This window comes from Gavialis gangeticus, unplaced genomic scaffold (assembly GCF_001723915.1).
Source record: "Gavialis gangeticus isolate Ggan-Ray unplaced genomic scaffold, GavGan_comp1, whole genome shotgun sequence".
Classification (NCBI taxonomy): domain Eukaryota; kingdom Metazoa; phylum Chordata; order Crocodylia; family Gavialidae; genus Gavialis; species Gavialis gangeticus.
In genome coordinates, this window is record NW_017729025.1 from 133,787,022 (window position 1) to 133,813,521 (window position 26,500).

General features: G+C 41.6%; 1 protein-coding gene and 1 long non-coding RNA gene across 4 annotated transcripts in view; one reads left to right on the forward strand and one right to left on the reverse strand.

Moving 5' to 3' along the window:
* The window catches only part of MRVI1 (murine retrovirus integration site 1 homolog), a 289,447-nt gene extending 267,655 nt beyond the window's left edge, over nt 1–21,792 (forward strand). For both annotated transcript variants that reach the window (XM_019519582.1, XM_019519583.1), the window contains 8 exons: nt 536–667; nt 1,353–1,494; nt 4,485–4,534; nt 9,073–9,180; nt 10,568–10,632; nt 16,609–16,728; nt 17,670–17,801; nt 18,388–21,792. In XM_019519582.1, coding sequence (XP_019375127.1) covers nt 536–667; nt 1,353–1,494; nt 4,485–4,534; nt 9,073–9,180; nt 10,568–10,632; nt 16,609–16,728; nt 17,670–17,801; nt 18,388–18,628 — 990 coding nt within the window. In that variant the 3' untranslated portion in view covers nt 18,629–21,792. The remainder of the gene's footprint in view (nt 1–535; nt 668–1,352; nt 1,495–4,484; nt 4,535–9,072; nt 9,181–10,567; nt 10,633–16,608; nt 16,729–17,669; nt 17,802–18,387) is intronic.
* LOC109299084 lies at nt 675–9,066 on the reverse strand. Of its 2 annotated transcripts, XR_002097765.1 has the most exons (4): nt 7,744–9,066; nt 6,457–6,584; nt 4,589–4,669; nt 675–848 (listed from the first exon to the last, which is right to left on the reverse strand). It is a non-coding gene; the product is annotated as an uncharacterized LOC109299084 (long non-coding RNA). The 2 variants fall into 2 exon arrangements; XR_002097764.1 differs by lacking the exon at nt 7,744–9,066 and having other exon boundaries at nt 6,457–6,665.
* Nucleotides 21,793–26,500: the final 4,708 nt, after the last annotated feature.

A 26,500-nucleotide genomic window follows, 5' to 3' on the forward strand; every position in this document is an offset into this window, starting at 1 on the left:
ACACATAAAGAGTACTTGTCGTAAAGTGTGTGAATAACCACATAGAAGTCATGTGCATTACCTGATTTTCTCATTTGGAGTCAGGCTTACCAAAGTGAGTTCAGTTCAGTCATAATTAACGCATAAATACCAGTATTTCTGATCCAATTCCAAACCTATCTGTGGAATAGTGTTTTGATATATATTTTTTTTTTAGGCCATACTAATGTCATACTAATTATTATTGATTTTTCCTTCTGAGTTAAAGCAAAGTTAACAGTGATAGGGGTGTGTTTTTTAAGTAAATTAAATTAGAAGTGAAAAGTTTTTTGATGCCTTCCTACTAGACTAGAAAGATCAAGTGACCTGTATATTTTGGAAAGAGTTGGTGAATACTAATTGCAATATGGGGTATATTTTCTTTAAAGTTGTTCATAGGCCTTAAATGAATGAGACTTATAGATTTCAGTGGAAACAGTATTGCAAATGTGTATGTCCTATGCATTTGCCCCTAAAAATTTCAAGTCACATGTTGATGTACATCCTATCATTTCAGTCTTCAGCTGCCTTATGGCATCACTATGAGCACAGAGAAGCTTACCAGAAGCTGTTGGAGGATATTGCTGTACTGCATCGTTTAGCTGCTCGACTATCTAGCCGTGCCGAAATGGTTGGAGCTGTTCGTCAGGTAAGAATATTTTAAAATGTCTCCTAGATTCTCTGGCTTCTATTATTTAGCAATGACGTTTCTTAGATATTCAGAAAAGTCACTAAGTTCCTGGCACGGGTTTGTGTCTAACCATATTACGAACCTCATCATGCCTTGGATTTACTTCCATTTGCTGCAGTTAATATTACTCCTGTGAATTCTGACAGATTTAAAGCAGTTAACATCAAATAACATGCAGTTGCCTTCACAATGACACATTCCAGTAATACAATTCATGCAGATTTGAAAGCTACATTTGAAAGCTACAAACATTTGTATAATATGAAATTCATACCTATCTATATATAGATAGATAATTTAATATAATTATTGTTTCACAATATTTGCTTGGAAAACCAGATTAACCACAGAACCAGTCAAATGTTTAAAATGCACATGCACGATACATGCTCCAAATAGGAACTGCAGTAACAGTTTCTGTAAGCATAAATATGATAGGATAAGACATATGCATGGCCATTGTTAGAAAACATATACATGCATATGCCACATATAAAATTGCCAGTCATGAAAGGTACCAAGATTCTTTTTTGCACATCTATTCCAGACTTGGCACTGGTAAAGCTTGGCAGATAGAGATGAACAATTATTTAATTACCATAGAAGTCCCTTGTTTGTTTGTTTTTTCTCTCTCCCACTTTAGGAGAAACGCATGTCAAAGGCCACAGAAGTTATGATGCAGTATGTGGAGAATTTGAAGAGAACATATGAAAAGGATCACGCTGAATTAATGGAGTATAAAAAACTTGCCAATCAGAATTCTAGTAGAAGTTACAGCTCATCAGGTAATAAGAGCAATTTAAAGTCCAGGGGTTAATCTTGCCATTAATCAGGGGTGTGGTAGTCTTGTTCATCTTGCAAATCAGGTACCTTAAATCAGCTCAGGTACGTAAGTTACATATCAACAAAGGCTTGCATACATTTATTTGTTGGAAGTTTCAGGCCTGATTAATTACTCTATTTTAAGAGCATCTCTTTTTTTATTTATCATATATAGTGAACAAGACCTATTTTATCTGCCTGCAGTGGTTCTCAAAATGATTGTTCACATGTAATCCATTTCTGGTACATGTGCACACAGGGATTATTACTGCTTTTGACTTGAGCGGTAAGCCAAAATTTGGGGTGCTGAAGATTATTTCAGTTAGGAGGAGAAATTGGTAATGTGACCAGGGTTCTGGCATGCTATTCTGCTTGTACATTCATGTAAATAAAATCCTGACATATGGAGAACAAGAGGAATCAAAGGAAAACTTTCCTGCTAACAGCTTCTCTCTTTAGGCTTCTCTCAGAGCATAGGTGCTGAGTACATGGGGGCCCAAGGGCCCTGGCCCCGCTTGGGAAGCCTGTCCCTAATTGGGTGGGACTGTCCCAAAATGGGAATGTCAAGTCCTGGTCTCAGGCTGCATGACTCCGAGATAGCATTTGTCCCAGATTGGCAGTATCATGCAGGGATCCAGGTTTTCCGTTCACCACGGAAAAAACACAGGAAACAGCAGGTTTCCCTTTGCAGGCTGGCAGAGTTCCAGCCTGTAATGGACTGCACAGAGCAGAATGCAGGGGGTGCCATGCACGTGTATGCGTCTGCACACATGCACATCACCGGGAATACAGCCCCAGGCAACAGTGGAGAGCAGCTCCCCCAGCTGCCTGCAGATAAGTCTGGGGGAGGGGGAGCAGACTGAGGCCCCCACAGTGAGGAAAGGAGTGGGGCTGGGGCTAGGCCTGGGGATGCTGCCCAACCACTGCAGTGCATGGGAGCTGGGGCAGGGAGCAAGAAAGAGCCATGGCCAGCTTGTCCAGGAGTGGGGCGGGGGGAAGAGCTCTGTGCTGGCCACGCCACCTTGGTGAGGTGCCTCCTTCTCACTCAGCAGCAGGGGGAGTGGCAGCATGGAGTTGTGCCCCCCACTGACCTGCTAGCAGCCCACCCAGGCAGCCCCAAGAGGCACTGCCGCCGTGGAGGGAAGGACCAGGACCCCACAGCTCAGGGGCCACTCAGCCTGCTGGCAGCTCTCCCCCCAGCCACAGGAGAGGCAGGCAGGCTCCGTCAAAAAACAAGAAAAAAGAAAAAAGAATTGGGCTCCTCATCACTTCTGTCTTCAGCAGGCACCTGGGGGGCGAGCTGACAGCTGTAACATATCATTGCAGACTAAACTACATCCAGATGTAGTTTCGTTTGCAACAATGCAATTGTCATTTAAAAGACCCAAAACTCTTGAATGTGTACAGTGTGACACCACTAAGCCACACAACGTGACATTTTAATGGCATGTACATGTTAATGGCATCATGTGTACAAGTGTCCTAGGTGGCAACCACTTTTCAGTTCCTTCCTACACTTGTGAGTGCAAGAAAGAATACTTGTAGTACTGCAGTTTCTGTGAACTGCATTTCTGTGTACTGTGACTGACTTATTCTTCTAACTTAGTTTAGGTTTTCCTTTATTTAACATGTTGACCAAAAATTTTGCAATATAGGAGAGGTTTCTGAGTCTGGAACATGCTCTAGCACTGGACCCTTTTGGACATGCTTCAAGACCTCTCCCTCCTGCAAGGCAGCTTTTCCTGTCATTGACAAATGCTAAATTCCTCTTCTGCCTTGATGAAGTGCATCTTCCATCCCAAACTCTATTAGCTGCTGCTTGGAACAAAAAGGACCAAAAAAAATAGATTCCTTCCTAGCACTCTCTCTCTCTTACAAAAGCCCCTCAGCTTTTAAATAGCATGAAGCAACATTGCTTCTACAGGGAAAACACTATCTACACAGACTGTGCTCCTAACCCCTGCAGGAAGCCAACAATCTACCTTGAGCCTAATTGGCATTCAGAAAGTTCTGCTCTTTACTGCAGAGTCAATCAGATGATCCTTACGTTCCTATGCTCAACCTACAAAAGAGAAAATATTGAGGAGCAGCACTTTATAGGGGTTTATGAAGTTTATAGCCCAAACAGTGATGACAACTTCCCTTTAGGCTTTTTTAGTCTCAGAGATTTGTAAAGCACCTACCTGGGGTTTGTTTTAACAAAGCTATCCCTTAAAAGAAAACTGTAGCTCCAACAGTGATTTCAGCAGAGCACTCCTGCAGTCATCATTTCTGTAGGCTCCTATCATTGACATCCAAGTTACAAGTTAATGCTTCTGAGTCACCAAAACCAAAAATCATGTGGATGATTGCTCAAAGAGAAAACATTTACCCTACAGACGGTAAACCTATGAAATTTATTGTCCACATATCTTCCATGGCCTGCCCTTCTTGCCCACCTCCAGAGAGTCCTTCTCAATACAGTTTCTCTTTTGACAAAAGAAGTAGGTACAGTTAGGCCCACTTCATCCATATTGTCCTTGACTGTGGAGTACAGAAGAACATTTAGGGATTAAGTGAAGCTCCATGGACACCGGCATCAAAAAAATTTGTGCACACTATCCTTAGAGATGTGATGACAAAGAATATATTCCAGGGTATAGAATTTTATAGTGATAAAAATATTGGCACCATTTGGTTTTTATGTTATTTGTTTATGTATCTTGTTGGTTGTTTACATTTTTAATATTTTCTAAGAAAAACTGGCATGTAAGACAAGACAGGAAGCTCAGTTCTGATTTCAATGGTAACTGAAATCAAATGGGAAAAAAAAGTTCTCGTGGAACTGAGACTGGAGTCCAAACCAGCATTTTATAGTATAGGACTTCTACAAATAGAACAGTCTTTGTTCTTATTTCAGTGTTGTTTATATGCATAGTTTAACTTTTTCTCTATCTGCTATTCTTCATTGCAGAAGATGGAGTACCTCGTTCATCTAGATCAATGTCTCTTACTGTTGGAAAGGTATTTTTTACCGTATTAATGAAAATTTGTGAACTATAAGGAGGTTTCACATACCTAAAGTTCAGTGTTTAAGCCAGTGATGCTCAGTAATGGTGCTGCAACACACTGGAGTGCTTTCAGATCTTTTCAAGGGTGCTGTGTGGAAACATAATTCACATGATAAATCCAAAGATCTCAAATGGGAATCCATGGTATCAAAAACATTCTGACCTATTGTGGTCTTTGTGAATTGGTTGCAACAGAACAATTGCTCTGTTATTTTTCAGCAGTCAAAAAATGAGCATAAACTAAGAGCTGGCATTTTTAGGGGTGCCTTGAGCTGAACAAAGGGTGCTTTGAGTCTAAAAAGGTTGGGAACCACTGATCTAAGCACATGTAGTTCTATTGCCAATATTATTCATATTACAGTCCTGACCTGCAGCAGTTTGTGATGCCCAATCTAAACATCAGGGAATTTTGAATAACATATTTACTCAACTCTGAAATGAGCTGTCCCCATCCCCGTCTTGGATCCGCATTTGGGTGGAAAGGGGGGAGCAGGCAGCAGCTGCAGCTATAATTCTGGCTTTGAGTCTGGGTTGGGGCCAGAGTCAGACCTACAGCAGCCTCCTGTCTCCACCTGCACTAGCCTTCTGCAGCCTCTGCCCCAACTCTGCCCTCTTCCCCACCCCCTTTACTGTCAGGCACAGCTCAGGTCCATCTTGGGTTTGATTTCCTCCCGGGCATGGAGCACATGGAAACTCTGATCCAAGCCTGACCAATCAGCAGCACAGGCGCTGCTGTATTGCCTGCCTCACCAATCAGCAGTGCCAGCACTGCTGCATGGCTGGCAGGGGCTGCTCTTCCACATGCTATGTTCTGGGGAGGGAATAGAGCCTAAGCAGTATCTAATAGTAAGCGGAGGTGGGAAGGGGGAGACAGACACTGGGGAGTGGGAATGAAGAGAGTGTGGGGACCTGGGGGTGGAGGGTGCAGATGGCAAGGCAGGCAGGAAGGCTGCAGTGGAAGCAGTAAGGGAGAAGAAGGCACAGAGACTGCCTGATGCTCCCCAGCCACCCAACCCACCCAATCACTATTTTCCCTGCTATAGCAGTGGGTGTGAAGAGGCAAGAAAAGCCCCTTTTGAACCCCCAGCTGCTGAGGGAACTGACTCACAAGCCCCACCAGAGACAGCAACTGCAAGAGACCAGAAGCCAGTGCGGAAGCCCTGTTTTATTAGCAACTGTTTGGTCCGGATTGGACCAACTGATTCTCCAGAAGCAAGAGATTTTGAGAAATAGAAACAAGCTTAGCAGTGCATTCATTTGTTAGTCTATTCCTGTTTTTTGTCTTGATTGAGCTGAAAGCCTTCCAGTTCCATTCATTGTTACTAATGAATTTTATGAAACAATGAATTTTTAGAAATAAAAAATTTCCCATGGAAAAATTAAGCACTGGATTTTTCTGCCCCACAGCTCTGGCTGCCACACGGAGATTGGCAGTGCAGGAATCAGGGTTTTTTCTTTTCCTTACTTTTGCTTTCACTTTCAGCGGGGCAGCCTATCAGGCTGAGTTCCTATCATCAGGAGAAGGAAAAGGGAGAAGTCAGTGTCAGGCTGGGGCCAGGGGGACACTGGACCAACACTGGGCTCCCTTGCTCCAGAAAGATAGTTAAAGAAGGGCCAGGAAAAGGCCCATTCCCCAGTGGGAACAGGACTCTGTTGTGGAGGTGCTGAGTGAACTGGCACCGTAGCATTGGGGATCAAGACAATCACCCATGCTTAGATTTGTAAGGGATCAGGATTTCTCCTATGTTCTTTTATAGTTTTCCTTTGGCCGATAGGGATGGGCTTTAAAGAATGGTCCTCAGCTCTCAGGAGTAATAGACACCATAACAGGGTCACCACCAGCGGTCATAATGGCCCCAGGGCCAAGAGACTTACCTGAGGTCTAGGTCTTTGCTTTGTGGTGTTCTTCCTTTTTTGTCTTCTGTTTGCCAAGCCTTGACAGGACAGCTCTCATGCTAACATAACCATCATTTCCTAGAGAGAGGCCCAAAACAACTGCAGGCCTACAGAATCAGAGAACACCCTTTGAGAGCCAGCGGTGGAGCTGACACACAGACAACTGGGTGGTGCTTGGCTGGGGTGTAGGGGAGGTAGGAGCCCTAATGAAGTGTCAAGCCCAGTACTTCTGGGTCAGCACGCAGCAGAGCAAGCTGCCTCCTGACAAGTATACCCTCAACATCAAGATGTGGCAGGCAAGAGTTGGGTGACTGCTAAGCATCTGGACCAGCTGAGTTCGTTCCCCCACAGCCGAGTCCAACCAAGTGCGGGGCTGCCAGGGCCCACATTCCTACCCTGTACTGCACCAACAGGAGGGATGGGGATGAATTCAAGACAGCTCTCCAATAATTAGATTCTATACCTGGAAAAGTTATAAATTTTCCATATATAGAATCTAATAATGCGGGGGGAATCTTAAATCAGGGTCAACTTAGAATCGAGTAATTATGGTAATTGATTAAAAATACTATCTAAACTAATAGGTGATAGTAGCACTTACAATTTAATTGAAAATTAAAGGAACATCATTAATCTCCTTTAGACTGATATTATATTTTAGTATAATCCTGAATAGCAGTCACTGGGCCTAATCTTCAGCTTTACCTCAGCTGAGCTATGAGGTTTTACCAAGCTGAGTATCTAGTCAAAGATGGCTCTTTTATACTCAAGAATAGATGAATATTCAAAAATTGTCATTCTTGGTAACTATGCTGTTTTCACAGCAACACACAAATAGTCAGTAGGTTTCAAGATTGTGGTTCATTCGTTTAATTAGTGCTGAAATATCTTTCCCTAATATTTTGGTAACATATTCAGTTTCAGATACTTGGCTGATTAATAGCTTTAACAAGGCTAGCTTTATTTCTCTGCACAAATTCTGGGTTTGAGTCCCAGTTTATAAACCAGCTCTGTAAAATCCCTAATAAATTAATACAGTTGAATAGGTATTCAGCTAATATGAAATGTGATCATTATATGGACTGTTCAACTTCAGATTTTATTCCACATTCAAATTCCTTCAGTTGTGGTTCTTATTCCCATCCTTGGGCATCTGCTCAGGAAACTGTGCACGAAGATTCTCCTGTCCATATACCAACCATACTCTAATCCTGCACTATCTGAGCAGAAGCTTCTAATATTAGTATACCCGGGTGCTAGACTCACCTTGAAAAAGCAGGGGAATAAATACCAATATCAATACCAGTCAGTAGAATTGAGTGGACCCTGTGTCTGGATAAAGATGCTCACAGCATAAGTCAGGAGAAGGGAAGATTCAGATTCTTTTTTCTGTGACTTTTTTTCTCTTAATAAAAACCCCACCTAAGAGACCATATTAACAGAATATTAAGTTTAAGCAGTTACATGTTCAAAAGTCAAGAATTGCAAAGTTAAAGTTGCACATACTATTTTAACTCCTTTCCTCACCTCTATGCATTTTGGTAGGTATTAATTACGATATTATTTAATAAGACTTTTATGTTACGCATTAAAGAGAAATAACAAATGCCAGGATTTGTCAGAATTGAGCAACTCCTTCCCCCTAAAGTTACTCAGAAAAGAGCAGTATTTGGCCATGTATTGAAAAATGTCTTCGTTCTTTTTTCAGCCAGTAGGAAATAGATTATAGTACTTTAGATGCATATTGGGGGATGAGACACTTAACTACTGAAGTGATTTATCTGCAGACTTTGTGGATTTATACATACCAATAAAAGTTCACTATTACTTTGTTGTAATATTTGATCAATAATGTATTATGCAAACTTACTTTTTGTACAGATGATTTTTAGATCCTCTGTCTGACAAACACAAAGGCCCCATACAGGCATTACATTACCAGGAAAATCACCACTGTGCTGATTGAAGCAACAAACATACAAGCATTCATTCAATTTCTCCCAAGGGAAACATGTCCCCTCCAGGAAAAAGATCTTTCAGGTGTCAACTGTCTGGAGGAAGTGGGGCAGCCTTTTTTTCCTATGGCTTCCAAAGACCAGGATCATCCCGGTGTAGGGAAGGCGTGAAAAGGATGGAGAAGGAGCAACTTCAGATTAAAGGGCTGTACTGCTCCCTCTCCCAGAATGATTTCTAGCAGTGGAAATTTCTCAGAAACTTTGACCATTAGAAATGAATGTCTGTTCTAGGCCAAAGCACTATGGGATGCTAGATGCATAAGAGAAAAGTATGTTATTGTTACTGTATTATTTGAGAAATAGTATGTGACCATTTAGTTACAGAATGCATCATAAAGGATACACTAAAAGGAACAGAGTTAAGATGCACGTGCAACTTCAAAATTTTGCAACCTTTGCAATATTAACATTCACTTAACATCATTTTATGTTTGGCATATCTAAATATGCTAATATAAGTAAGACCATTTCTGTTGTGTGTTTTATATTCTTTATAACACCTACCAGCCAGTTGGCACCATCCTTCAGTGTCATTCAATATTTTACAAGCTGGTTGTATAATAAAGTTTGTTTATTACAGAACATGCCTCGGAGAAGAGTCAGCGTTGCAGTTGTTCCTAAGTTTAACTTATTAAATATTCCTGGTCAATCACCTAGCACATCACCTATCCCTTCAATGCCAGCTCTGGTAAGTGAAAATAAGTGTATAATTTTAATAAATTGATATGGTTCTTTAATCAGTTTCACATAGGCATGAGCAGTCAGTCCTGAAAAAGTCTGAGCCCATTAGGCAATGCAAATTTTTAGTGATACAGACTTAACTCAAGCATATGGCTTAGGTTGGGAATATTTATGCCAGACTCTCCACACCCTTTCTTAGCCCAGAAATATGTAAAACCCAGGTTTAAGGAAAGACTTTTAAGAAGTGTGAAGTCCCCATGTCGTATGTATTTGCTTAAGCCTTCATTGAGACACATAGGAAGTTTTCCAATATACTGATACTGAGTAAAGTTTGTGACTCCATCCTAATGAAGTGGCATGCGTGGCCATATGGTATACATTGTTAAAAGGAGCATACCCTCAGAGTCTACCTTGATGACCGGGCATTAAAGGACACCGGTGGAGCTGTTGTTCATCAGGGTAGGGCCTCATAGCAGCTCTAAACATAATTTGATTTCTAAATTCTAATTTCTGTTTATTCTGTGATATGAACACTGTGGCAGCTTCTAATCTGTCATAGGCATCTGCCAAAAGAGGAAAAACTACAACTAATACCCAATAGAAACTCAACTTGTACAAACTCATATGACAGAAATACAAAACTCCTACAATAGCCTAGGGTAAGTAGACTGTTTAGCCTCTGATTTGTCTTTTTGTTTACACAGGGATAAATTGGTATGGTATGATATACTGTCAGCACGTTAAAGCAGAACCCAATAACACACGAATTTAACAAATCTACTTATCCATATTACTCCCAGGCACAATGTGCCAAATACACAAGACTTTCAAAGTTGGACCAAGAAGATGCATCACTTTTAAATTTATGTAATCAGACTTCTCTACTAGAAACCCAGAGGTTTGTTTAATGAGTATTATTGCTAACAACCACCTGGAGAGCAGAACATAATACAGTGATGACTTAAAGGAAAATACTGTTAAATTTAAGTTCATTTTAATTTTAAAAAAAAGCACAAGTACATTACATCCCCTTAGGTCAGTATGTACCCAGAAGAATTATTTAAAGACCTAAAAGATTTCACTCGTATTTGTTTAGCATTTTTCACAGGCACAATTTACTAAAAAAAAGTAGAAACAAAAACATGATTGTACTGATTACAGTATAGTAGTTAGCATCAAACAAAGGGGTTAGTGTCAAACTAAACATACACAGAGAAAAGAAATAAGGTAGAGAACCACAAGAGTCTATTGCTTACAGAAGCAGGAGAAAGAAATAGTTTGGAAGCTCCATTTTTAAAAGATTTTGTGTGGTCCATTTGGGATGAACAACTTCAGATAAGAATTATATTGACTTTATTCTGTTCTGATGTGTTATTTGCTTTTTCAATTCACAGTCTGAAGCGCCTAATGGAAAAAGCAATCTGACATCTACCCCTGTCCTACCAGCACTCTTAGAGAAGTGAGTTTTCTCTGGTTATTTATCATATTAGGATTTATTAGGTAATAAAATACAGTTAATCTAAAAATGTCACTATATGTATGAGGAAGCTAAAATTACACTACTGTAGTCATTGAAGTCAGTGGAGTGATGCTGACTTATACCAGTTAAATATCTGTCTCTATTCATTACTTAGTAAATATATGATGCTCTTTTTATAGTTAAATAACTTTGCAAATCTAATTAATCCATACAAATAACTCTCTGAACACTGTAGGGAACTGTTGTTCTCATTGTACACACTGTTACAAAACCAGACAAATTAAGTAACTTCCCAAGTCTGCCTTGATAGAGTACTCAGCGCTAGAGCACAAAATGTGGGGATTCCCAATCCACTTTGCCTACATGTATGTGGGACTTGCTCCCTACAGATGGAATTACAGTGTTTCATTAAATTACAAGCTGCATACATGAGAAAGGAGAACAGGCTATCACCTGTGCCTCTAGGGAGTCCTCTTCTCTTAGTAATACCTAGTAACATCCTTTTTAAATTGAAATGGATTTCAGTCGCTGGCTCTCCATATAATCATGTGGATAGCTACCAATGCAATTTTTGTTTCTAACCAGTGACAAACTGATGTCAAATGTATAAACATTCCTGAGAGCAGGTACTGAGCCCAGGCTCCTACCTTTCCCAGAAGAGTGCCCTCATTATTGGGTTACAAACTCATGATTAGAGTACCCTGTGGGAGGTGAGGAATATGGGTTTGACTCTTTGGGAAAATGTGATATGTTTTATTAAACCAACTAAATAGTTGGGAAAATCATTCTTTGCAAGTTTTTTGGGCACAAACACCCTTCTTCAGGCGTTGGAAGAGTCTGTTTATGTTTTGTGTGCTCTCCTGGATGGAATAAAAGCCAAATATGCAAAATGCAGGTCTGTGAAAATGTGTGGCAGTGAAGATCAGAGGCGATGGGAAACAATAGGCATGAGACAGGTAGGTGTAGGGGAAGAATGAGAATGTTGAACTGGTGATGGAATGTAGCTGATAAAATACAGACAGCTTACCTGGGTATCAGGTGGCAGGCAGGTTATAATGTGCCATAAATCCAATGTCTGTATTTAGTCCATGGTTTTTTGTATCCAGTAGATTTATAAAAGTGAAGTTCATAGGCTTGTCTACAAAAGGTATTTTGTAAATTCCCTTTGAGGGTTAGAAATGAGAGATTGGAGACAGTGGTTGTCTTGTGAGAAGTGTGCATCCACAGGTAATTAAGTATTTTTGTCTTGGATAGATTTTCAGCATGCATTTCTCCTGGTATGCAGTTGTTGTTTGGTTTCTTCTACATATTTTCCATCAGGGCATTTAGTGCACTGGATGAGATATATTACATTTCTGGAGGTGCAGGTGTAAGGTCCAGGGATGGTGATGGTTCTCTTGGGGGGTGTAGTTATTGTGGGAGTAGTGGAGATGTGTTGACAGATTTTACATTTCTTGTCCTGGCATGGTCTGGATCCATCTGGTGTGCTTTTGGGCCATAGGAAGTTTGCTTCTTGTGATGAGGTTGGCGAGGTTCGGTGCTTGTTTAAAGGCTAGGATGGGTGGTTCTGGGAAGATTTCTTTAAGAATTGGGTCTTCTTCTAGTATGGGTTACAACTGTTTCAGGATTTTCTGTATAGATTCCAGGGAAGGACGGTATGTCATAACTAATAGTGTGCAAGTCAAGAGGATTTTCTTTTTGTACTGCAACAGTTCTTCACATGGTATCCGGTTGGCTCTTTCAAAAGTGTGATCTATCTCTCTGGGGAGTGTCCTTGTTTGGTGAAAGCCCTTTTGAGATATGCACGGTTTCAACTGAAGGTGTTCTCCTCAGTGCAAATTTGGTATCGGAAGGCTTGGCTGTCGTATTACAGCATTCTTGATGTGTTTAATGTGATTGCTGGTTCTGTGCAGATATGTATGTTGATCTGTGGGTTTCTTGTATATGGTAGTTTGTATTTTACCGTTCTGGGTAGTGATTGTAGTGTCTAAAAAGGAAATGTTGGTGCTGGCATATGATGATGGAATTTATGATGGAAATCAATCAGAGATTGTAAGGTTTGGGTCCAAATGATGTAAATGCCATCAATATATCTTAGGGATACCATGGGTTTGATGGGGCAGTTCTTGAGAAATTCTTCTTCCAGGAGGCCCATAAAAAGGTTGGCATATTGTGGGGCCATTTTGGTGTCCACAGCTGTGCCCATGGTCTGGAAGAAGTGTTAATTATTGAAAGTGAAGTTGCATGTGAGGATGAAGTGTGTAAGTTTGGTAATATCTTTAGGTCCATACTCTGAGTTGTAACCTTGCCCTTGTAGATATTGGTACATAAGCTGGTAACATCCAAGGGAGGTGGTGCTTTCTGCTACCTTGGGACCCTTTAAGAGAAGGCTGGATAGGCATCTGGCTAGGATCATTGGACCCCAGCACTCTTTCCTGCCCAGGCAGGGGAGTTGGACTCTGATCTGTTGAGGTCCCTTCCAACCCTAGCATCTACGGTGGCTAAAAGGGTATTGCTGGAAAGGTTGTCTATGTCTTTAAGTTTTCATAGAAAGTTTGTTCTGTCTTGGACAAAACTCGCTCTTTGGGTAACAAGAGGTTTTAGGATGGATTTGATGAGACCTGATATTTCCTCAGTTAGGGTTCCATGATTGGATATTATAGGTCTGCCTGGGTTCCCATGTGGATTTTAGGGAGCATATAAAAAGTCCTGAGGTTGGGTAGTGGGGGATCAAGTTCTGTAGGTTTTCTTGTAGTTCATATGGAAGTGATTTGATGGTGGTTTTGAGATGAAAAGGGGAGTTGGATCTTCCTCTAATTTTTCATAGTAGGTTTGACTCCTTACAGCTTGAGGAGGCCTAGAACTGAAGTCTCCCAGTTCTTGGATGAGTGCTCTACCCACACTATTGGACTCTAAAGGGTAAGCACTTCATCATCATTCCCATTGTTTTTGAATGAGAGGCTATCTGCTCTGCTTTGTAATGGTCTCAGGGCTGCTGTTGATATCTTTGTCACCTTATCCCTGGGCACTCTGAATCCAGAGATGACAGAGGTATCTAATACACAGTCCTAAATCGAGCACAAAGGAAGGGCAGGGAGTCCAGGTTCCTTTGTGCCTAGAATTTCCTGTTGGCTTACTCTAGTCACCTTGCTGCTCAGTGTCAGGGTGCTCTGGCCTGCCCTTTGAAAGCACCTCTCACCACTGACTGTATAAGGAGACTTTATTCCTAACTTTATAGAGTTGAATCACCAACCAGGGGCAAAGTACCTTATTTTTAGATGCTGCAATGGTTTGAGAACTTAACTTGAGCAAAGACAGAAGAATTGGGCCTCTGGAGAACTACTCTGTTGAAAAAGCATGCATCTAAAGATATTCCTAAAGCAAGTTTGAAGATACTTTAAATAGTTTAAATTGTGGACATTTGGTGTGGACATTGTGGTGAAATGCAACTAATTTTTTGAATTTAGGAACACAGTGCATTCTGCAGCCTTCTAAAAAGTATAGTATACATTTGCACTACTTCCCTATTTACTAGAATCAGAAAAGTAGGGCTAGAAGGGACCTCAGGAGGACATCTAGTCCAACCCCCTGTTCAGGCAGGATCAACCCTGTCTAAACCTATGCTAGACAAATATAAAGTCTAGAAAAACATAGTGACAAATTTTCTAAGTCATGGAAACAGACTCAAAAGTAAACGCATCAGATTCTGACATGAGAAAAGAAGATGCACCCAAATTACTTAAGCAGATCTTGACAAAAGATTTCCATTATGGATACAGGATATGCTGCACTTGGAAATTGTGTGTGTGTCTGTTTAACCTAGAAAGTGCATAGCATATTGACCGGCTTCTTCTAAGGAAAAGCACTTAACTCTTACAGGAAAAAGTAAATATTCTAAGGAAGTTGCTTGCTGACATTTCAGAATTTTTTTAACACTTTTTGAAATGTGTAAGGCAAGGACTGCAAGAAGGCAATTCTACTGGTGGAAATTTCTGAGAAAGTCTCAGCCTGCGGCTGCCCTTTCTCCACTGTTCTCTCTACCTTTCCCAGACCAGGGTGATCTTTTAGTTGGAACAGTGATTCAGATATTATTTGAGAGATTATATTAACGTACTGGTGATATTAGGTACTTAATTTTAAGGTATCCAGGTTGTAGCTGTATTGGTCTAGATGAAAAGGCAATCAGATCTCATAGTAGAGATTATGTCATCTCTACTACAAGTCAATATTTTAAAGAAATTCAGTAAATTCAATTTCTACCACCCACCCACCCACTTTGCAGTGTTTGGGTATAATATTTGTGAAAAGGTTTGTGGTGCCTTCTCCACTTCTCCCAGTCCCTGGGATGAGTGGAGTGGGAAAAGACTCTGTGGCTTCCTGAGACTGGGGTCTGGGAACCTGGCAGGGAGCAACCTTCTCCACTCTGCTCCTTGTCTCCAGGAGTGGAGCAAAGAGAGCACTGAGGCAAAACCCCCAGCTCCTTCCCCAAGCTGGGCAATGCCCAGTTTAAGGCAGAGGCAGGGAACAGCAGTGGCTGCTCCCCTTCCTCCTGGATAGATCCAAGAAAGAAGGGGGAAAGTGGGGCAAAGCTCCCACCCATTCTCCAGAGCAAAGCCCCCAGGTCTAGCTGGTGGGGAGCAGTAAGCAGCAGCTCCTCTACTCTGCTCCCAGTCTCAGAGACTGGAGTGGAGGGAACAGTGGGGTAGCTCCTCCCAGGCCCAGGGATCAGGCTTGGGGATGCCCTCCCTGAGTCACTTTCCAGCCCAACCAGCTTCTGAATTGCACCCCACCCAGCTGGGCAGCATGGGTGGCAAGGGGAAGCTGCCAAGGCTGACAAAGCCCCCAGTCTCTCCCCAAAACTGGGGACTGCCTGGTTTGAGGAAAAGGCAGGGAGTGATGGCTGCTTCTCCCTTCACTTCCCAGACCAGTCCTGGAAGGAAGTAGCTGGACAAAGCCCACAGCCCACTTCTCACTCTGGGGACTCTGGTCTGCTGCTTCCTCAGTTCCCCGCGTCTGGGAGCTGAGCAGAGGGAGAAGCAGGGCCAAGCTTCTGACCTAGTTCTCACACTGGGGCCTCCCAGTCACAGTTTAGGTGAGGCACCTGGTCCCACACTTTCTGAACACTCTTTGATCCCAGGAGAACTTACTCTACACCAGGCAGTTGGTTGTGACTCTGTAAAAATATTTTACTCTTATGTTCTGCCTTCCAAACACAACGTGCTTGTTTTATTGGGGGGGGGGGGTTGCATGTGGGACTTTAGAAAGTATGTGACTACGTAAATTTTGTTTTTATAATTCTTTTTTCAAAGAAAAAGCATTTCATCCAAAAATCCTAAATCATCCTTTTAGCTTCTGTCATTCACAGGCATGTATTACTATTAAGCAATGTAGTGGCTTATCTTTAAGCTAAGCTTTCTGTTACTTAAACCCACTTTTACTGCAACATTCCTTATCTGTGCATCCTAGACGCGTATGTAAAGAGATATGCACACATAAGAAAATAGGATAACAAAAAAGAAAAATAAGAAAAATATTGTATTACACAAATAACTATTATTATATTTTTTAGAGTTGTTTTAAAAAGTCTGCGGCAAGCTGTGTTAAAAAAAAATCAGTATGAAATGAATGCCGTGTGTGAGCAGAGAACACAAATATTCTAAAAATCCAATATCTAAAGCCTTAAAAGGGACAACATTTAAGCGCTGTTTAAAGCCCTCTTTAAACAGTAACTTTTTAAATTATCTTTGCTTAGAATTTCTGATGTTTTCTCCTTTTCCAAGGCATTACCCTAAAGCAGATTAAAAGAAGTTACTCAAACTTCCCACCAAAGACGCATTTGGATTTCTCATAACTAGAAGCGAATATATGCAAAATAAATTATATCGCTTCTCAACAGCAGATTTCAGGTGCAGTACATTCTAATGCTACTTTTTATTTCTTGTTTTCCTTTGCCAGTGGAAAGTCAAATGGGGAGCATGACTGTGAATCGCCTGCTTCCATGTTAACACAGAGCATCTCGGTGGAGATTCATCCTGACACAAAAGCAAGGATAGAGGAGGAAGCATATAACAAAGGGTAAGAATGTTTGTGTAATCTGAGTTTGCTGAGATGTGTTTACTAAGGGAATATGCATGCTTTCATAGCGCAGTTGTAAAGGTATGTGCACCACAAACCTTTTCACAAATATTATACCCAAACACTGCAAAGTGGGTGGGTGGGTGGTAGAAATTGAATTTACTGAATTTCTTTAAAATATTGACTTGTAGTAGAGATGATATAATCTCTACTATGAGATCTGATTGCCTTTTCCTCTAGACCAATACAGCTACAACCTGGATACCTTAAAATTAAGTACCTAATATCACCAGTATGTTAATATAATCTCTCAAATAATATCTGAATCACTGTTCCAGCTAAAAGAATTCTAATAAAATGTGCCTTGGGCTTTTTGTGTGCTGATGTGCACAGGCTTGAGCAGAGGATTTACATGAGACTCTTACACCACACTTTTATAAATGCCCGTGTATTCACAAGGGCTCAAAGTAGTAGAGAGGCATTGGATGCATCTTTCTCTAAGTGGAGAACAAAGAAAGTTGACCGTCTTGTGAGGAGTGAGGGAGGATCCTGATTTCAGTCTATAGAAGCTAAAGTGTACCTTTAGCACTTATTCTTAATCCAGTATGTGATAAGATCTAGCATGTGACCTAAAAGAATAAAAAATGACCTCTCATGTGATACCACAACAACTGTAGTCAGTTGAGAACTATTACCTTCTTTTGCAAAGAGCTGAACCTAGTGATAGTTTTTCTGACTAATATGATTCTCTGGTATGAGACGGGAGAGTGGAAATAGATGGTATATTAGTGGCCTGTGCTGCCATTTTTCTTTTGTGTGGGCACCACAAGACAAATGGCTATTTGTACTTTATTTAATTGTTAAAGAAGAGCTAGTTCTTCATGGAACAAGAAATGTATTCACACAGTATTCCAGCTAAGAAAAATACTTTGTGGTTAAAGTTATCAGGAAGGCTTAAAGAAAACCAAAGAACTTCAAGAGCTGAAAGAGGAAGATGAAGAGAAAACAAAAGAAAGTCCTGATGAGTGTGAAGAGGAAGAAAACGATGATGACATAAAAAAGATGACAAACAGGTGAGACTCCAGTGTGGTATGTTGGGGCAAAAGCAGATTTATTTGGAATGTGCAGTCAAATATTTTACACTGTTATTGAAACATGACCAGTTTGTCTTGAGTTGGAACAGCCTAATCTCCTGTACACGTGTGGCTCAGATCTGTGGTGAGACGGGTGGCTTCCGTATTGCCAAGTCTGAAAGTACTCTTTTCTGCCCTCCACCCCATCGCAAAGAACCGACTCAAAAATTCGTTAACTCAATGAAGCAAATTATGAAGTAATCAGGATTTGAAATATTGTCAGACTATAGCAATAGGACTACCATTTTACAGAGGAGGAAAGAGGACTTAAAGTCCAGACTTCACACACTACAATTGGTTGACTGTGGGACCCCGGAAAGTCCCATAATATCTATTTGTATTTGTTTACCCATTTTAAAAAAAGGATACAACTTTTTACTCCAAGCAGACACCTATGTATATGAGACAAGAGAAATGATGTTGTATTTCATATTACCACAAAGTTATTAAGATTCCTAGTATTAAAATAAGTGATACGTATACTATTATTATGTATCACTGATCATCTTTTTTTTCCAATTTACAGCAAACTTGAAGTTGTAATTAATTATTTACAAATACTGTACCCCAAACTGTGCAAACACTGGAATGTGGTCTGGATTGTAGCAGCAGCGATGATCATTTTTGCTGTGATGTTGGGGATCTACCATTCGTTCACCTCCTGTGTTGAATTATCAGATGGACCAGAGGGGAAAGCCACCTGTTCTGCTGTCCAGCAATACTCCTGGTGGAATTCAGGACTTCAGCATGAGCAGCGCACAGAATAATAAATGAAAGATAAAATATTTATGGTACATAATCAAGCACACAGTTTAAAACACAGATCTTAAAGCAAAGTAGTGCTTTGTTGTTTTCTGGTATCAAATGTGATCAGTAAGCCACATGAGTTATTCTGCACCATCAGGCTTGGGAATCGCTTGTGATTCAACCAGGCAAGCTGACCCTCCAAGAAGTGCTTCTGCCTTTTTGTCCTGCTCATTGTATCTGACTGATATCAGTAGGAGTAAGATCACATTTAAATCCACATTGAGATTTTAATAATTATCAGCAATTACCAGGACATTTAAGGTAAAGGCTGACACACAAGGCTTTGAGAAAAAGCCATAAAAACTCCTGTCTATGGAGTATCTGCTTTAACTTGGCATCTCCTGGCTTTTTTTGATTCTTGTTGAAACACTAATGCCTTTTAAGTGTAGGGGTTTTTAAACTGTATTTAATTTCCTTGTTTAGGGCTGTTGTATGGGAGGGCCTTCCATGGAAGACTAAAAACAAGATATTGGGTCATATTTATCTGTGGTGTAGGTGCATGGGAAGAGTTGTACAGGGATGAAGATGACCATGACTTTGTGTAACAATCCAAACAAAACACTAAGTACATATATACAAGCATCCTATCAGAATGACCTAGATGGCAGGGCAGATGCTCCCCACTGTGTCCTCTGTGCTGGATACCTTCTTAGTGTATGAAAGGGCCATGCTATATAGTGCATTTTTCTGTTCCTCCGAATAAGAGTGCAGTGCAATCGTTGCTGATTTTTGCTTGGCAGATTAGATATGCCCCCTAAACCTCAAACCACAGCAGTCTTGGACTTGAGATGAAGGCCAGCACTTGAGCACTCCAGATGGATTCTGCTGTGCTGCTTACATTAAAAGGGACTCCCAGTGGTCCTCCTCTTCATTCGCTTGCACACCAACACAGCACTGTTTGCGGTAGAGTCCTTTGGGTGGTTAAACTGCTTATGAATTTAATGTCCTATACGGAGATCACTGCACATGTCCAGTAGCTCAGTTTCAGAATCAAATGCAAAATGTGTTGACTAATATATTTTCAAACTAAGTTATTAGGTCATTATCAATTGATCATTTGTCCAACTTTTTACTGATTCCACCTATTTTGGAATTCAAGGAATTCACAAAGGAATGTGAAAATACTGACATGATATTGAGGGTTTTGTGTATATATGAGTTCAACCTGGCTTAGGGGGCTGACAACTGAATGCAGGAATGTTCTGTCTCTTCCTGCAGAACATTCATCTTCCCAAATAGCTAGGCATTTGAACACAGCTGAAGTTTCACACCAAATGCGACCCTAGAGTGAGTTGCTGGGCTTCAGCAGCTCACTTCAGTTGGTGTTTTTGTGGGATTATCAGTCTTGTTTGTTGAGTGATGACAGGGCAGCTTCCGCTAGGGAAGGATGAGGAAGTCCTGTGCAGGACGTAATTTCAGCTCACATGCATGGAGTAGCAGCCTGTTTACTTTCAGTGTAGTCCCCAAACTCTTAGCGAAACAACTACCTGCAGGAATAACATTGGCTTTTTGTTGGTTTTCATGGGGGAAGGGGTAAAGGCCTGATTCAAAAGTTGTTTTGACTTGGACTTCTACCAGTGGCATCTACTACTACTAAAACTTGCTTATGGGATGCATCTCTTTAATGTTAATCAGTATGGGTTTTGTGTCCCATGTTTCTCAGATAGATGTTGCTTTGGAGAGAGAAAGGAGATCAGGCAGCCAGTATTGTTTCTCAGCAAAGTTATTTTCCATGGAATGATTTAGTAATGATTTTGAAAAAAAAAATTAAATAAAAATCTCTGGAGGAATAAAAACGTTAGAGGGTGATTAAGGAAGTACAGTAAGGATAAAGGGAAGGTGTCATTGGCTGACAAACTGTAAAAAATAACAAATAAGAAAAAATGGTGTTTTGCAAATTATCTGTCTGATTATCCATTGGATAATTAGAAGATCTGAAAAATAGGGAACTATTATACTTGTCAAAGACTTTTATTGTTTGAATGGAAGTTAATTTGAAAAGCGTCATATGGTATTGAGAGCCAGCTTCTCTGAATTCAGAAGTCTAGGATTAACTTGTCATTGATGTGATGAAGAAATGAGAAATTAAGGTTGCAGGTCTTGAAAAGAATCAGAATCCTCCATTCCAAAAGATGGATTTTACTCAAATTATGAAGTTAATGTATCTATTGATTTGAGCTATGAAGAGCAGACCTTCAAAAATCTAATGCATTGGTATTTGTTAACCCCTTTTAAGATGCAGCCCAATCCTGTTGCCTTTATTTATGTAAGAAATTACTGATCCAGTAAAGTACATATGCATGTGTACAACTTTAAGGACATGAGGGGTCCTTTTTGCCCACAACTCAAGTTAGGCATATTGCCCCCATGCAGAGGGCATGTATAAGGTATATACATCCCATTTGGAACTTGTATGGGCTGGCTGCACAAGTGTCAGATTTATCCATGGTCAGTACCACTGATTTGAACTAAAATATTTGCATGAACAGGAGAACAGAATTTAGCCCCTGAATCATCAACTAACATGGGGCAAAGGAGGAAAAAATATCATGTTTTCTGAATGGGAATTAAATGAGGAAAATAAAAAGAGTGGAAAAATCATTTGCATTTTTTATGATCTATTGTAAGTAGACTGAAAATTTTAAATAATAAACCATGGTGGTTAACAGCACATTCAGTACTCAGATTTATATTCTTTTACTAATTGGGGAAAACACCTTCATTTTTCTGAATAGAAAATGGGCTGAGCTCAAAAAGCATTCTAAAATCAAATGGTGTCAGGCTGAATTCAGTTTGCTTTTTCTGAAAAGAAAACTCTTGCTTTTTTTGTTTTCAAAGGGGACATTGGATTACAAAGAATAGGTCCAATATTTATGCTATTAAGATGGAAATTAGTTTTCTTGAAGTGCAATATTTATTTTTCTGCTTTAACAAGACACGTTTATTGTTTCTCATGCACAGCACGGATGTTTTTAGTAGAAAGAATTGAAAAGGGGCACTATTTTTTGTATCATATTATTTAAATTTGTAACATTGTAAGATGCTGCACAAGTGTGCTAGTATTGTACTGTATAGTATCACATACTTGAGATTTGAAATAAAGGTCCAGTTTCAAAGTCCTTTCCATTGCTAGCCCAAGACTTATTTTTAACATGCACACACATCTGCAGTTATATTTAAGAGGCTGAATTCTGTTCAGGTACTAGTCCTTGGTAGGAACCGCAACAATAATTCAAACATGAGCCAATAATTAAGGTTTCCATTGGCACTTAGGGTTTGTTTACATGAAGTCTTCAGGCATATGTAGTACAGAATAGCTATTGCTGAATAGTAGTAGCGAACTAACTATTCAGGTGGCTACTCTCATCATGCAATAAGATTGCCTTTGGGGAGGTTCAGTTAATCCACCTGGGAAGATCCATATCTGAAAGCTGTAGTTCAGGGCTATCTTTAGTTGGAAACAATATATATTGTTTATATACATTTTGGAAACAAATATCACATCCTTGTTTTCCTCTCTGCATTAACTTTATAGTATCTTTATAGCATCCTGCAAAAGCACCATACAAAGTTATGACATGGTGTTAAGTATGAAATATATGATTATTTATGGTACAAATAAGGCATACTCCTTTTGCAATTCAGAGAAACAGAATATATACTGTACACAATGGGCATGTCTACAGGTGCAAGTAATGCAAAACAATAATGCATGCTCATTGCTCCAGATTTTATTGTTCCCAGGTGCACCTTTTGAATGCATGCCCGAGACTGCAGTACATTGAGCTGCTTCAGAGTAGGACTGACTAGCAGGGAGTCCTGGGGGTCATTCTGCCAGCCCAGGGCTGTTCCCCATGGCTCAACATGCTGAGGAGGGGCTGGTTGGGGCACAAGGGTGCTCCGGTGCAGGGATAGCCGGCAGGCAACCCCCTCACTGAAGTACCCTCATGCCCCAGGTAGCCAGGGCAACATGTACATGTGCGCTGCTGCCCATGAAAAAGCTCTGCTTCAGGATAGTGTTTATATTTACAAGTAGTATCTTGCTGCAGAGTTTATTAATTTACTTCAGCCCAAGTTCCTGCAGCTGGGAGCCCCCTCAGCTGACAGAGCTCCCAGCAGTGGGAGTGCACAGTGCTCCCACAGCTAGGATCCCCATCATTTGTGGACTCCCAGCCTCGGGGCACATGGTGCACCCCAGCAGCTGGGAACCCCATCAGCTGAAGGGATTCTGAGATTCAGGTGTGTACTTGGCCATACATTCAATTAATGGAATGATAGGAACCAGCCACAAAGTTTTTACGCTTTTTTTTGTAAAATAACTTTGTGGTTTATGCTTTGTTTTATGACACCATCGATTGCTTTAACATGTGGTTGGGTTACAACTTAAAAAGTGATTAACTGGGTCAGAGTCTATCAAATTAATATCAAACAAATTATCCTAATATAAATGCTATGGGAGAACTGCTCCTCCTAAAATTAATGGGAATTTTGTTGTTGACTTCATTGAGACTAGGATTTTCCTTTATGTATCTATAATCCAGGACATCTCTAAAATAAATTGGCCTGTGCCATTCAAGGGTTGACCCAGAGGGTACAGCTGCAACTCCTTTGATTCCTGGTCCACCCAAAGTTTAGAACCAATTGCCTGGCAGTGGTAGCAGCATTTCTATTCAGGTAGCAGTGAGGGACTTGATTGATTTCATGGCTCATTATAATCTACCTGATTCCTTCTAAAATCTTAATGACTCACTCTCCTTTTTAATGGTCTTGATGTTCTACTAATCAAGCTATTCTTTTCTCTGTATTGGAAATTGGTCTGATGTGGCCAATAATTTGGCCAATAAATGATCTGTGCATGTGTAGCCACAGCGCAGCACGTAGGCAGCAAGGAGCACAGCTTGGCAGTTTGGAGAGCTGCATGCAGCTGGTAAGTCTGGTGTAGTGGGAAGGGAAGGGGGAAAGGAAGGGAAGAGGGAAGGAAAGAGGTGTGGTGGGGGGGCACAAATCAAGGCCCCTACAGTGAGGAAGGAGCACGGCTGGGGCAAGCACTGCTGAGCTGGGATGGGGCAGGCATGGGACAGAGCCACAGTTCATCTGGGGGGGCACAGGAAGCGGGGGCGCTTCTACTGCTGCATGCAGTTGGTCCAGGAGCCACTGGTCTGGCAGCTCACCCAGTGCTTGCCCACTTGTCTGGTGGCTTCTGCTGCTACTCCCGTGGCTCATCCAGCAGGGCATGGGGTGGTGAGGGGCATGTGCTCCTGGATATGCACGGAGTGGGCTGGGGCCGTGCCATGCTCTTCCCGGCAGGGTGGGGCAGTCTATGGGGTGGGTGGTGGCAGCAGCACTGGGAGGGAGGTTGGGGGAACTACAATGAATTTGGGGATGGTTGCAGGCCCCCCCGCCATAGCCCTTCCCAGTACGCTGCTGCCTGCCCCGTGCACAGCCCTACCCCATGGGGAAGAGCTTGGCGCAGCCCCACCCCCACCCTGCCCCACACAGATCCAGGGCCACATGCCCCCCTCCCCATGCCCTCCCGGACAAGCCGTGGGAGCAGCAGCAGGAGCTGCCAGATGAGCAAGTGAGCACTAGGTGAGCTGCTGGACCAGTGGCTCCCAGATGAGTGGCGTGCAGCAGCGGGAGCTCCCCCCTCTTCTCGTGCCCCCCGGATGAGCCACAGCTCCGTCCCATGCCTGCCCTGCCCCAGCTGGGCAGTGCTTGCCCCAGGCCCAGCCGTAGTCCCACTTTTCTCTCTCACCACAGGGACCACCATGCCCCTCCGCTCCCCACTCCCCTTCTACCACACCAGACTTACCACCTGCATGCAGCTCTCCAAGCTGCAGGGCTGTGCTCCTTGCTGCCTACATGCTGCACTGTGGCTGTGCACATGCACAGGCCATTTATCAGCCAAATTATCAGCCACATCAGACCAATTTCTGATATAGAAAATTTTCTTTATATAGATGCTGATCTGATATCAGACCTATGTATCAGTGCATCTCTAGTTGTAAGAGATGATGCACCACAGTTTCTGCACTGCCCCTTTCAAAGTCTTAGATCCGCCCATGGTGCTATATGACTCCAAACATTATTTAGTCCAATTCTCACTCTACACCATGACTAAAATGTCTCAACACAGGAAAAATATACAAGACAATCCCCAAGTCAAGGCCACTGATGCTTGGACTATTGCTCCATTGCCAATTCAATAAGGCCTCCTTTAGCCTTCAGCTGTACATTAGATAACTACCAACATACAACAGAATTTACCACACTATTAGTAATAAACAGCTGTGACAGGGAGCCAGAAACCCCTGTCACTTTAAGTAAAAGTGTAGTAAGCCAAGTCTGCTATATGTGTAGCTGGGGAGCCACATGACCAAAAGGAGTGGGGCATAGAAGCATATAAGCCCCAGGCCTGAGACAAGGCAGGCAGTCTGGCCTTGCATGCTGCAGGGAGCAAAGCTCCATGGAGAGAGGGGTGAAAGAGCAAGCCTGACAAGCACCCAAGTGAGCTGGGATAACCTCATAAAGGAACTTTAAAATAACACTTGCCCACTCTAAGAATATTTTTACCAAAGTGAAGAACTGTCCCTTGTGGTACCATTCCTATCCATATAACTGCACTCTACTTTTCCCTTCCCCTCCCCAACTTTTCCCTTCCCCTCCCCACTCTGTCAGTCTACTATTTCTGTTTTAGGAAGTGATCCTAAAACAAACACTTGGGTCATCACATCAACTGATATGAAAGACCACTTCCTCTCAGCTACTGATGACCTATTTTTTTATGATCTTTCTTGTCCTCATTTTAGTTTTACAGATCTTCAGCAGACTGGGATTCCAGGTGTCTAAGAAGCATGCAGGAGTGTTCTTCGGGCTTGGCTGTATCCATGTCAGGCTCATGTTTCAGTGGGAAAAGAGTTTTTAAGCTTGTTTGTAACACAACTTAAATGCTTTTCAGCTTTCCTGCAAAACTGGGTATGTTGAATCCTTTAAGGTCAGGCACAGATCTGGCATTGCCCTTGTTGCCATTTTCAGACTAGGACAAGTGGTCTTCTAGGGGGTTTAGTTCCCAAGATCAATGGCAGTTCTATGCCTTGTATTAACACATTCACAGAAAGCAGGTGTGGCTATACGGCATTCTCTTTTCCCTTGAAGGAAGACTAGGGAAAACACAGACCTCCTGTGGGACTCTTGAAAGAACTAGGAATGAGTCAGAATCTTCAGGGCCCTGATAAAGAATATGGCAGATGTACATCCTGGAAAGGTGGTGTTTGTGGCAGGGCAAGAAAAGAAGCTTTGCAGGGAAGAGACAAGACAAGATGAGGTATGACCTTGATTTCTGCTTTATTGCCAAAGCTGATGCTTGTTGACTTGGAACAGCATAACTCCGCTTTTACTCCAAGGAGCAACAGGTGGATTGCTGTTATATTCCTAGACAAGAAGACTGCTCTCTCCTTGAGACAGACTTAAATTCGTGACTAACAGAGAGAGACTGGGTGAGAGCTAAAAGCGAGAGATGTGCCCCACAGAGATGGAGTGAAAGCTTTGCACTGTTTACTTATTTGTACTTCTTGTTATCAAAGAAGGCCTGAAAGTTTTGACTGAAATGAAGGGCTGGATCTAGATAGAAAAAGGCTGCCTTTCCACAGGGAGCAGGTAAATCAGTACATTGTTTTTGGCAGTGTTAAGAAGGAGCACCTGGAACCCCATGCTCCCCTTCAGGTGGTGTTGACACTAGGATGTAAGAGTGTTGGTTGTGTTGAAAATCTCTTTTGTGGGAATCCATTGTGAATACCTCAGAATCTGTTTGCAAATCTTTGACACTGTCTCTC